Below are 12,794 nucleotides of genomic sequence, written 5' to 3' on the forward strand. Positions count from 1 at the left end.
CTACTTTCTGTACCCTCAGTGTAAATGAGCATGGTGTGTTGTTATATGGATCTATGCCTATGTGTGTATATACATGTACGTGTACATGTTATTCTCCTTAGAGATTAAGGAGTGAGGTATAGAAGATGTAATTCAAGGTGCAAGAATTATAATAAGACCTTCATTATTTTAATGGCTTCCATTTGTTAATAAAACAATAGCATAAGAATAATTTGCCCCATAATTCATCTTTGTTCACGAGTCTCTAACTGAGGGTCTGAATCAGTGACGTCGCTGCTGTCAGAGTTGGTAGTCACCCTGCTCTGTGTCTGTTGTGCACAGCGTCGTTCTTAGCATGAAAAAAAGAACAGTTTCTTGGAATTGATTTTGAAGTCTCTTTGCAAAAAAATGGCTCCTCGCCCATTAAACAAATATATTTTATTGATTTCAGAGAGGAAGGGAGAGCTAGAAACATCAGTGATGAGAGAGTATCATTGATTGGCTGCCTCCTGCACGCCTCCTACTGAGGATCGAGCCCGCAACTCGGGCATGAGCCCTGACCTAGAATCAAACCGTGATCTCCTGGTTCATAGGTCAGTGCTTAACCACTGAGCAACACCAGCCGAGCTGAACTATTTCTTAGGAAATCTCAATGGATATAATGTATTCCATAAGGGACTCATCTACATTTGCAGGTTATTTACATATATTGAGAACCAAAATGGTATCATAGACGACTTGACAAAATAAGGGCATAAGGGCCTTGCCTGCCACTGTGCACCTCATTTTGCAGTCAAACCATCTTTGGCTTCTTGTTTGGTGTCCCCCATTGGCTCCTGCCATGAGTTCTCTTTATTTTCAGGTCCTCCCAGCTCAGTTTTCTCTTCAAAGGCTTCATCTGGACCTTTGGTGATCTATGGCAAACTGAAATGTCTCTGTGAAATACCCCTTCATCTGATCCGGGTGACTTAGGGCTGAGCTAGAACTATAATTCTTCTGAAGAGAGAATGCAAGGGGACTTTCAAGCTCTCAAAGTGGTATAAGGTCAGACAAGACTCCTAGTAAGCCAGCCTGGCTGCCGCTGTGTCTCTCCCCTGTAAATAGCATGATTGTTTTAATTACAGTTCTGTAGTCACTATACCTATTCTGGAATATTCAGATGCAATGGAAAGCATATTATTAAATTGTTGTTAATGCCTTGATACTTTGTTATATAACACTTCTCCATGTCCTACAGAAGAGGGTGTTGACTCAGAGTCCCTCTTAGATGCAGTGAAAGGGGTTAGTTAGGATGCTAACTGGGTGCTTTTGGTTGCAAGGAACGGAGACTCAAGTTACCTCAAGTACCTGGTACTGTGTCCAAGATCCATAGGAATCAGAACTAGGCCTGCAAAGCAAGACAGCCCCGGGAAGTGGCTCCTCTCTTTTCCTCCCCTCTCAGGTCCCGAGGATCATGTGGTCGCTTGTCCACCCTCCAGGTTTCTGCCCACTTCTCTTCTTGCTCATGACTGGCTTTCTCCCCCTCTGCTTTATTCTTTGCCTTGGTGTTGCTGCTTCTGTATAATCTGGCTGGCTGGCTACATCCTTTTTCGAGGAATCCTTTCAGCGCCTGCTTCTCTAGCTTCTTGGCCTTTCTCTTAGCATTTCTCAGCTCCGATTCCCTTGGGAGGGTGCGACCCTGCCTCATCCTTCACACTGGCCACACGTGAGCCCTGTGTGTTTGCTCTGACTGTAGCCCCTGGTGAAAGGCAGCCTTGTTTTGCACAGTATGGCATGCCTCCTCACCACCCCCAAACACAGCATGCTAAGGGTGACCAGTTCTTAGGGTAGCCAGTGCCCATTACAGAATAATGAGAACTAGTTTGTTCTGTAGTTTCATCTTCTATAAAATCTTACATCAGAATCTTCATTGTGATATTTTGTTATTCCTTTATTAGTTTTTTTTATTGTTACTTTATAATACATGCCTGTTATAAATAATTATAAGAGCACAACGTTTTATAAAATACAGTTCTAATAGTCAAAAGAGTCTCTGATCTCTTCACTAGGGGTATTCCCATATAGAGGTCCTTCCCCAGAGCTAACCATGAAGAACAACTAAATGTATGTCCTTGCAGACATTTCTTACGTAGATGTAAGCACATAGAGCCTTGCATATACTAGTATATCCAACAGCAACACCTGGGGTGAAAGTAATGGCTATTCACGATGAAAGTAGCAAACCTCGGTGATGGATGTAGTGAAACTAACTTCATTCATTTCAGATTTGTCGTGTTTATTTGGGGGCTATAAACTTCCTGACTCAAGATATGCTAGTTGTTTAGCACCCTGTTCCTATATCTGGGTTAGAGAGTATAGGACTGAGTATATGAATATGTATCAATTTGTAGCATTGATGCACTTCATATACCACAGGGGAAAAAATGAACTTAAAAAAAAAATGTCTAAAAGGCAAAGGCCGGTCCCTCTCCATTGAGATGTGTTTTTGAGGATAACAGTTCTTTAGATACTGCCTCCCAGCAGGCATGTTGTGTCCTAGCAGAAGATTACTAACCTGTGGTCATCTGAAATGAAGTAGCAGCTTTATTGTAAACACAGTAGCCGTCTATTTACTGGATGGCATGATCTCTCTCTGAGTAAAGAAAGCCCAAAATAGAGGAGTGGAAGTAATTGAGAAAACAAGGAAAAAACATTTGTTTACATCATAAAGGTATTGAATGTTCATTTGAAAAAATTTTGAAAACACAGAAGAAAGTAAAATGAATATTTTGGATTTTGGGATACACCAGTCATGGTTATGTTAATTTTTTTAATCTTTAAAAATAATACATAGGTTATAATATAAATATACTTATATTTTGACAGATTGGGATCACATAAAACAAAAATTATAGTTTTTTTTGCTTTTTTCCCCACATAACCTACTAGATGCATTTTGCTCTGTCATTAAACAATTATTTGGGGGCATGATTTTAAACGTCTAAGTATCATTATAGAGATGTCCTATAATTTACTTAAACTTTCCAGGTCTTTCATAAATGTAATTTGAGTTCTTAATTATTCTATTTCACAATATTATTTCATTGTGGAGAAGGGTCTGTGGATTAGAAGGGCTGGCAGTCAGCTGTGGGCAGTGAGCGGCTCCTACAAATTCCATCCGACAGAAGGGTCCCGAGGGCGCCCAGGTTCCCCTGCGGCACTGTGGTGGGCTTCACTGCCCCACCAGCGCCGGAAGGGCTCCTCCATCCTTGCTGTCCAGGCTGACCTTGGCCCGCCCTGGCTGTCAGTTTCCGGCTGTACAGACAAGCTCTGAGCCATACACCTTCCTGTCGCATAAATAGCAGCAGCAGCGAGTGTAACAAAAACGCATTCCTCTTCCTGAGGAGGACTTGTTGGAGGAGTTGGATCACACATGTGCTTGGAGTGTTTTCTTAATAAATGCATTCCGTTGTCCTCATTGGTCTGTTTCAGAGCAGACTTGAATCCCCTGACAAAGGTCTGAGAACAACTAGCTTGTCTGTGGGGATGAAGTCCCCGTGGCACCACTGGGGTCAAGGTCAGCCTGCTGGCTATGCGGCCTGTCCTGTTACACAGGGACCTGCACCTAGCAGGCCTCGGGCTTAGTTTAATGTTCTGTGGCTCTCTTGAAATGCTTACGAATTTTTGAGCAGGAGGACTGCATTTTCATTTTGCACAGGGCCTTGCAAAATGATGGAGCTGATCCCAACGGGGCTCTAAAGTAAGGTGGGAAGAAAATATTTTAATGACTCCTTCTCAGACACCGCCCGAAAGGAAGCAAGAATCAATTCCAGCTGCCCTCCCTTTTTGCAGGAGGAGGTGCCTGTGACTTTAAGAGGCTGGCCGAGGGGTGAAATGGAGCAGCTCCCTGGCCTGGCCTTCTCGGGTGCCTGGGAGATTTGAGCAGCACATACTCACTAATCAGCTGATGACAAAGGCCTGGCAGACAACATGCTCTTCAGATTTCAGTCTTCTGTTTGCTTAGTGATAACCCAGCCTGTGCTTTATCTTTTGGGATAGAAAATAGGAATGCCGTGGCTGCTTTCTCTCCTTTTGAGCCCTGACTTTCTGGATTTCATAGAAGAAGCATGAATGTCAAAGACCCTGTGATCAAGTGGTTTGAAATGCTACAGAAGGAGAGCTCCGCCTCACTGAGCTGTCATTCTGCCTCCCACCCCCTCCAGCGCCCTTGAACCTGCCCCCCTCTTGGTAACCCACTGCCCTCGTCCACATTCTCCACAATTAAAACCAGTGCCCCTTGGGATAGACAATGAAAACCTCATGCCTCCCCTGTTCATGTCTTCTTGCTTTCAAGTGAGAACTGATTTTGTTGAGTTTTATTTTAATTTGTACTGGGAAAATAATTTTTTTCACTTCCCAAATAAAAAGTTATATTATGGAATTGCGTGTTCTCTTTAAAACTATACACGCGACCCTAATAAACACTGTCCCTAGGAAATAAATATATATTTTTAAATCCTCACCCGAGCATATGTTTTATTGATTTTTAGAGAGGGATAAAGGGAGAGAGAGAGAAACACCAATCGGTTGCCTCGTGTATGTACCCTGACTGGGGATCCAACCCACAACCTTTTGATATGTGGGACAACGCTCCAACCAGCTGAGCCACCTGGCTAGGGCCTATAAATGTGTTTGTGTGTGTGTCATATGCACCTTATTTTACAAAAGTATGTCTGCCACAGATTGGAAACTAAAAAACAAACAAACATAAACTGATTCTAGCCAGCAATGTATTTTCTTTGCGATTAGACTTCTCATTCATTCAACTTTCCACAGAGAGATAAGTCCCTGTGTGTGTGTGTGTGTGTGTGTGTGAGTGTGTGTGAGAGAGAGAGAGAGAGAGAGAGAGAGAGAGAGAGACACTTGTCCTATTTCAAGGCAGCCATGATCTACTTCTCCCTGGAGTGGTGTCATGAAAGCATTCGAGTGGAGAGGAAGTGTTATGGATGATCTGTTCAAACCAACAACAGTGGTTTGAATAAGGGTTGAGATTTTTACAGAAATATGTTAGAGGGGATGGAGACTAGGCAATCCTTAGGAAAATAAAGAAACTCCCAGTCTATTCTGCACTGAAGGCGGAATCCCCCTGTGGGATTGGTCTCAGTGTAACCAGTGCCCATACTGGAAAATGCCTGATACACTCTGATTGAGAAACTGAGGAAAACACTCTGCCCCCATCTCCAGTCCCAGCACCTCTCGCAACAAACCTCCCGGGTCCTCACTCCTCACTCCTTCACAGAGAGCAGCCAGCACCTACAGCATCCCGTGCGTACCTTCCCATTGTTCACCATTATTCATCACCAGAACTCCGGTGCATCCATAGGGACGGAGCTGACCCTAACCCGGCAGTGCCCGCGTGCCCCTTCACGGCTGTGCACACAGGACAGTTTCCCTCGTCTCTCACCTGGGCCCTGGCCTGTACAGTGTGCAAACTGGTGTTTACCGACCTGTGTGTGGGATGAAAGAATTTAAATTGGTTCATTACGTCTTTTGGATTTTCTTGCTTATTGACAACTGCTAATTGCTGAGCTGCTTCCAAAAAGTAGAATAGAAAGACCTGGGCTTTCCCTAAATATCTCTGCGTTTGATCCAACTTAATGTAAATCTCAGTATTCATTAAAAAGTGACAAGTTACTTCAGAAATGAGAGAAGTTGACTTCCCACGGTGCGAAGTTTGAGATGTGAGTTCGGTCAGAGTCTCTAAGATGGGGCTTTCCAGCCTTCTTCTCTTACCTTGGTCGCTATTCATTGTAAGTTCGTAGACGATTTTAATTATTTAAGGCCAATTACCTAGAACTTAATATATTGGGTAATGTGGTATAAAGATGAATAAGTAAGCTCTGTGTAATGATTCTTGGTTTCTCCCAAAGTCGATCAAGTTGAAAGCTCTGTGGCTCATGTTGTAAATATTCAGCATAATGTGCTGGACCTGAGAGTAGGCTTCGGGAATTTCAAGATAAAAAAAAGCCCTGTCTGCCCTCAAGGAGCTCATAGGTGGTCTTGACCTGGATATTGAGGGAAATAGACATTTGCCAGAGAGAAAAAAGAAAGGACATTTCCTCAAGACAATAGGAAAGACAACTCACTGCATAGGACACTGGATCGGTTAGTAAACAGGAAATAGATACTCAAATGCATGGATAATCAGAGAAATGCAAATCTAAACAACAAATAGATAACATTTCCCACCTTTAAGATTGGCAAAAATAAAGAAATTGGGTACTACTAAGTGTTGGAGACTCCAAGAAACAGCTGTTCCCTCACTCGCCTGGCAACAATGTAAACTGGCAGTCACTTTGAAGAGCAGTTATGTCATATCTAATAAGGTTTAAAAATGCACCTACCCTCTGACCCACCCATTCCACTCTAAAGAAATGTGTTCACTCGCTTAAGGATCAGGCACAAAGAAAATAATTGGAGATAAACCCAGAAGTCCTTTATTAGAAAAATGGATGTTATGGTACAGTGAAATATTACACAACATTTAAAATGAATAAATCAGATTTACAAGTACAGCCTGGGTAAATTTTGCAAACTTGTTATTGGGTAATAAAAATAGGTTGCAGAACCATATCTACTCTTTATCATTAATGTAAATTTTAAAATGCATATCTATATAACCTATACTTATGAACATACACACAAGCCAATAGAAGGATACGGACCCAGATGGGAAGGATACAAAACAACTTGAGAATGGTGAATAGAGAGAGGGAAATGGGATTGAGGAGGCACAAGGGGACCTTTGCTATGTGTTGTTTTTTCCTCTTAAAAAGAAAAACAACCCCAAAAACAGATCTGAAGGGCATAAGGCCAAGTGTTAAAGTCACAGTGGTGGTAAATGTATTTTGTAATTTCCTCTTCTTTACTCTGGTTTTGTTTATTTCATTAAAACAATCGTGCTTCACATACACCTGGCCGTCTCTGAGTGGGTACTATTATTGTTTCCAGGCCAAGCCCACTCCCCGGACCACCCTGGCTTGGTCTTTTTAGATCTGGACTCATCTCCCACTGGTTACAAGGCTGAGGGAACAGAGGGAGGTCAAGAGGTCTTTAGGATTCTGTCCACTTTAAGTTAAATTGTTCCAGGATCATCAGTAGATGAATTGGTCTTTGTCCTGGGCACATTCCTATGTGTCCAGCACTCACTCTCCTGACATATCCCTGCCTCCCCGGGGAAGTGCTGCCCAGGAGTGGAGACAGGACTACAGCCGGACTGTGCCACTTTTGCAGAGTGTTTTCTGAATCTTGAAAACAGCACTTCTATGTTGCAAAATGCCCTCGAACTAATGTAATAGGTAGATGCAGAGAAGAGTTCTTTTGGGGGCCATAAATTGAATTAGTCTATCTCTGATGATCCAAGACTGTTTAACACCCGAAACAGCTGACTAGAACAGCTGCTGAAACAACACTTTGTGTGGGAAATGACGAACGGTTCAGTATTTTGACAGCCGTTTGAGAGGTATGAGTAATATACTTCTAAGAAAATCCTGATTGCTGCTTTTTTTGGATTCTCTCAACCAGATTACCCATAGTCTGGTGTTGTGTACATACAGAGGACTTGGGGGAGTATTTTCTCTTTCCCAAAGTCTTGACTGCTTGTATGCATAAAGGTTAGCTAGCATGGCGATAACTTACTATTTTGGTTTTCAAAAAAATACCTAGCTTTTCCCTAGCTGGTTTGGCTCAGTGGATAGAGCATTGGCCTGCGGACTGTAGGGTCCCAGGTTCGATTCCGGTCAGGGGCACATGCTCGGGTTGTGGGCTTGATCCCCAGTAGGGGGCAGGAGGCAGCCGGTCAATGATTCGCTCTCATCATTGATGTTTCTGTCTCTCTCTCTCTCCCTCTCCCCTCCTCTCTGAAATATATTTAAAAAAAAAACAACCAAAAAACCTAACTTCTACAAATTGGTAGTTACAGAATATTCCCAGGGATGTTAAGTACAGCATAGGGAATAGTGTCAATAATATTGTAATAACGACATACAGTGCCAGGTGGGTACTGGACTTATCGGGGGGACTTTGTAAATTTTATGTCTAACCATCTAAACTAATAAAATAAATATTGACTTTCAACTATAATTGAAAAAAATAGCTAACTTCTCCATTCATCAAACATATGTTCAGAACTTAACTGTGTTCCAAGCGAAGTGTGGGGCTTGGAATTCTGAAAGAATTAATTCAACTCTGCCATCAAGGAGCTCATAGTCTGGAGAAAGGAGAAGAAATGGAAGAAGGCAAAACGTACAAGTGATTTTAAAGAAATGCAATGGCTGCTACAGAAGCAGGACTTGGAGGGAGATCAGGTTAGAAAGAGGTGGCATTAGATAATTAGGTGTTTGTCATCCGAGGCCGTGGGAAGTGAGAGCTGATGGGCATGCACAACATTCCAAATGGAGGGGAAAGACTGGTCAGTGTCAAAGTGAAAGGGAACATCTGGGTTAATGGGGAAGAGTGTGTTTATTGATTTGACTGGCCAGCTGCTACTTCAGTTCGCAGTATTACTTTTGTAATAACTACCAATTTGTAGAAGTTAGGTTGTTGTTTTTTAAATCCAGTTTTCAAATAATTTTTACAAAAATGTCCTACTTGTATGTGCATCTAATGCAATTAGCTGTCTAACTGCTTTTTTTTAAATGTTAAATTTTAAAAAAGTATTTTTATTGATTTCAGAGAGGAAGCGGGGAGAGAGGGGGGAGGGGGAGAGGAAGAGAGAGAGAGAAAGAGAAACATCAATGATGAGAGAGAATCATTGATCAGCTACCTCCTGCACGCCCCCTACTAGGGATCAAGCCCACAACCTGGGCATGTGCCCTGATCCGGAATTGAACTGTGACCTCCTGGTTCATAGGTTGACACTCACCCACTGAGCTACGCTGGCCAGGCCCCTGTAATGTATTCTTCACTTCAGTTATTATATTCTTTATTTCAGACTGGTTCTTTTTCATGTTTTCTATTTCTATTTTTGTTTCCTATCTCTTTGTTGAAGTTCTCACTAAGTTCACCTACTCTTCCCCTGAGTTCATTGAGCATCCTTGTAATCAGTGTTTTGAACTCTGCCTCAGGTAGATTGCTTGTCTCCATTTTGTTTAGTTCTTTTTCTGGAGTTTTGTTCTATTCTTTCATTCGGGACATGTTTCTTTGTCTCCTCATTTTGGCTGCCTCCCTGTGTTTGTTTCCATGCATTAGGTAGAGTTGCTACATCTCCCAGGCTTGGTAGAGTGGCCTTACGTAGTAGGTGTCCTGTAGAGCCCAGTGGTGCAGCCTTCCTGGTCACACGAGCTGCTCCCCCTACCCCATGGGCAGTGTCTACCCTCCTGTTGTAGTTGAGCCTTGATGGCTGTTGGCAGTCAATGGGAGGTATTTACCCCCCCGGGCCAATGTGAGGACTGGCCATGGCTACCACCATGGGGGATCTGCTGTGCAGGGATTGACCGCACAGAGCAGGACTTGCTTCAGTAGAGCTCTGGTGCCTGCTGAGTCCACCCCTTGAGTGGGTCACTTGTGGAGGAGGTTGGGTGGTGCTTTGATATGGCCTGAAGCTGTCCCCTGGGTGCTCTGGCTCTGGGGCCTCCTGGGAGGTACAGGCTAAGGTCAGTTACCTGTGTTCTGCCTGGGGCTACCTAGCATGAGCTATAAAGTGATCTGTAGATGGCTGCTACTTGTGCTGGGCTTAGAGGTGCCCAGGAGAGGCCAAGCTGTGAACCAAGGCCAGCTGCCGATAGTGCCAGGCCTGGGGTCTCTTAGTGAAAGGTAAGGGGTGGATACTCCTAGGCTAGATGCTACTTGTTTGAGAGATTTTAGAAAAGTCTGAAGGGTGAGCCAAGACAGGCTGTTTGTGAGGAAAAGCGACTGGAAACAGCTTGGGTGGGCTGGCAAGTTGGGTGTGGCAGGGTCTCAGGCAATCACCATGGCAGTTAGCCAGGTTAATGGAGACTCAGAAATGGCGGCCACCTGCCAGCTGTGTGAGGGGAGGGCTCAGCAAAGGAACAGTGGCCTCTGCCAACACTTGTGTCTGGGAAAAAGCTGCCCCTTCAGGCCTCACCTTAATGCCAGACAACTCAGTTCTTCCTCATATGTCCCTGTTGCCCCACTGCTGGAGCTCAGAGTGAGTGGGTCTGAGTAAGTCCATGCACTGGCCCTTTAAGAGGAATTCCTGGGACTCTAGCAGCTCTCCATCTCACTCAGCCACAGTCCTTGCTGGTTTTTACAGCTAGAAGTTATGGGGACTTCTCTTCCTGGCATGGAACTCTGGGCTGGTGGGCCTGATGTGGGGCTACAACCCCTTGCTTCCCAGGGGGGATCCTCCGCAGCTGATATATCCCTCCAGATTTTTATCTACCACATGTGGGTGTGGGACCAGTCTGTTCTGCGTCTCTGCTCCTCCTACCAGTCTTGATGTGGCTTCTTTGTTATATCCTTAGTTCATTATATCCTTAGTTATAGGACTTGTGTTCAGCTACGTTTTTTGCGGTTCTCAATGATGGTTGATCTGCAGTTTGTTGTGGTTGTGGGAGGATGTGAGTACCTGTTTATCTACACCACCATCTTGGCCGGAAGCCTCTGGAGATGGATTTTAATTGGGGACATTTATTGTGATCAAAGATGTGTGGGTTGTTGGGACTTTTTCAGAGGTCTTCCTTCCTTGGCAGTACAGAGGTCTGGTGAGACATTAAGGCTGGAGAAACCGAGGCTTGGGGAAGCTGGGGTTGAAAGCCGGAAGTGGCAGAGTCAGGAGTGGAGAATTCCAGAATCAGGTCTGCCTCTGTCAGCGCTCTGCCCGGAGATCTACACTTGCCCTCAGTTCATCTTTATCTCCCAGGACACTCTGTCAGAGGCTCATTGAATCATGTAAGCTGATCCTCGACTGCAACTCTCTGATGCCAGACTGAAGTTTGTGCTTCTTAGAACTGATATACGTGACACTTCCAGTATTGGGGACATTTTATTTCTTCTTTTGATTGAGGAAGAGGGAAGGATTACAAACAGTTATCATAGGTGATGCACTTTTATTTCTTTTTCTTAATATATTTTTATTGATTTCAGAGAGAAAGGGAGAGGGAGAGATAGAAACATCAATGATGAGAGAGAATCACTGATTGGGTGCCTCCTGCACGCCCCACTCTGGGGATCAAGCCCACAACCCCGGCATGGGCCCTTGGCCGGAATCGAACCCAGGACCCTCCAGTCCGCAAGCCAACGCTCTACTCACTGAGCCAAACCGGCTAGGGCTATTTCTAATTGACATAGTAGAGAGTTCAGTTTAGCTGGCACTCATCTGCTTTTCCTATTAATATACTTTTCCACCTGCAGATAATTGAAAAGCAATTAGAGGTCTTTGCAGCAAATATGAGTCACTGTAGAGAAACAGACATGCACATATGTGTGGCATTATGTGGAAATCTTGGAAACTTCTGCACGCTCTAAGGATTGTATTTTTAATGTACTTCATACAGTCCAGAGCAAACCAACGAATTAGCTTCCACTTCAGGCAAAGTTTGTTTTCCCTGGTATGTTCAGGTCAGCTACTGGTCACTGTGGTTTGGAGTAAGCCTCAATGGATTCCTGTCCTTGGACAAAGACCAAGGACAACTGTAGGACTTCCCCATGTTAACCTTCGTTAGGCTTCTTGATTAATCACCCTGGCTCAGGAAGGCAAGTGCTATTGCGGTCACTTTACAACTGAGGCCGTCAAAGCAGCGAGAAGCTAAATGGCCCGTCCACACCACAGAACTGGTTGTAATGGAGTCAGAGCCGGAACTGAGCTCTTCTGAACACTGACTCATCCAAGGCTCTTTCCATGGCCCCAGACCGCCAGGCAGAAGGAAGTGACTTGCAGTGGTATTATTGTCAGAGCGTCAATTCTATGGTCAGAACCAATCCTCAAGAGGACACTGGTGGTGACAATTTCAGAAAAACGTGTGGTTCAGATTCAGCAGAACTTTATGAAAAGCCTTCCAGGGGGCAGGTCCTGAGCTCGGTGCTCTCCACTGTGCTGTTTATTTCCCACGGTGGCCAACCAAGGGAGGCGGGGCCTTCAGCCTTGCCCTGCCAGCCTCAAGCACCATCAGTTCCATCCCAAAGGCATCCTTAGTAATCATGCAACCTGCGCTAACAGTCAAATTAACATTCCCACAGTGCCCCTGGAATTGGAACGCACCAAAGACACCCTTACACATTTCTCCCTCTTTCCTGCCCTTAGGCCTCCTGGTGGGTACCCTTGATGTCGTGTTGGACTCCAGTGCCCGGGTGGCTCCCTACCGAATCCTGTACCAGACCCCAGACTCTTTGGTCTATTGGACCATCGCCTGTGGTAAGTAGCAGTATTTGGAAATACGGAGAAATATTACGATTAACAATGTTCTGTCAGGAGGGTAGGAACTTTAATTTGTGGAATGCAATCACTTGGTGTTTTAGGGTAGGTAACCGTAGCCATTTCAGCAGATGAGCCCCCGAATCTCAATGGCTTAACACCAGAAAGGTTTCCTTCTGACTCTGGTGAAGTCTTGTTTGGATCCTGTGGCTTCCACCACCTGTAGTGACAACCTCTGGGGCACAAAGCCTCCAAGGTCAGCCTACAAGGGGCAGGTAGGAGGTGGAGACACACCTGCATTTAACTTCCTTGGTCCAGAAGTGTCACTGCTTTGTCACTCCATTGGCTAGAACCAGTCACATGGCCTCAGTCTAACTTCAGGAGAAGCTGGGAAATGAAAGAATATGTGGAGGTGTCTGTTGAGTTAAAGGATAATAAAAGCCTAATATGCAAATCGACCCGA

General features: G+C 44.5%; 1 protein-coding gene across 1 annotated transcript in view; it reads left to right on the forward strand.

The window, feature by feature from the left end:
- The window catches only part of TBC1D9 (TBC1 domain family member 9), an 81,908-nt gene that overhangs the window by 20,548 nt on the left and 48,566 nt on the right, over window positions 1–12,794 (forward strand). Inside the window, exon 2 of the mRNA XM_008143713.3 lies at window positions 12,221–12,331. Coding sequence (XP_008141935.2) covers window positions 12,221–12,331 — 111 coding nt within the window. The remainder of the gene's footprint in view (window positions 1–12,220; window positions 12,332–12,794) is intronic.

The sequence above is a fragment of the Eptesicus fuscus genome, chromosome 6, assembly GCF_027574615.1.
Source record: "Eptesicus fuscus isolate TK198812 chromosome 6, DD_ASM_mEF_20220401, whole genome shotgun sequence".
Taxonomy (NCBI): Eukaryota; Metazoa; Chordata; class Mammalia; order Chiroptera; family Vespertilionidae; genus Eptesicus; species Eptesicus fuscus.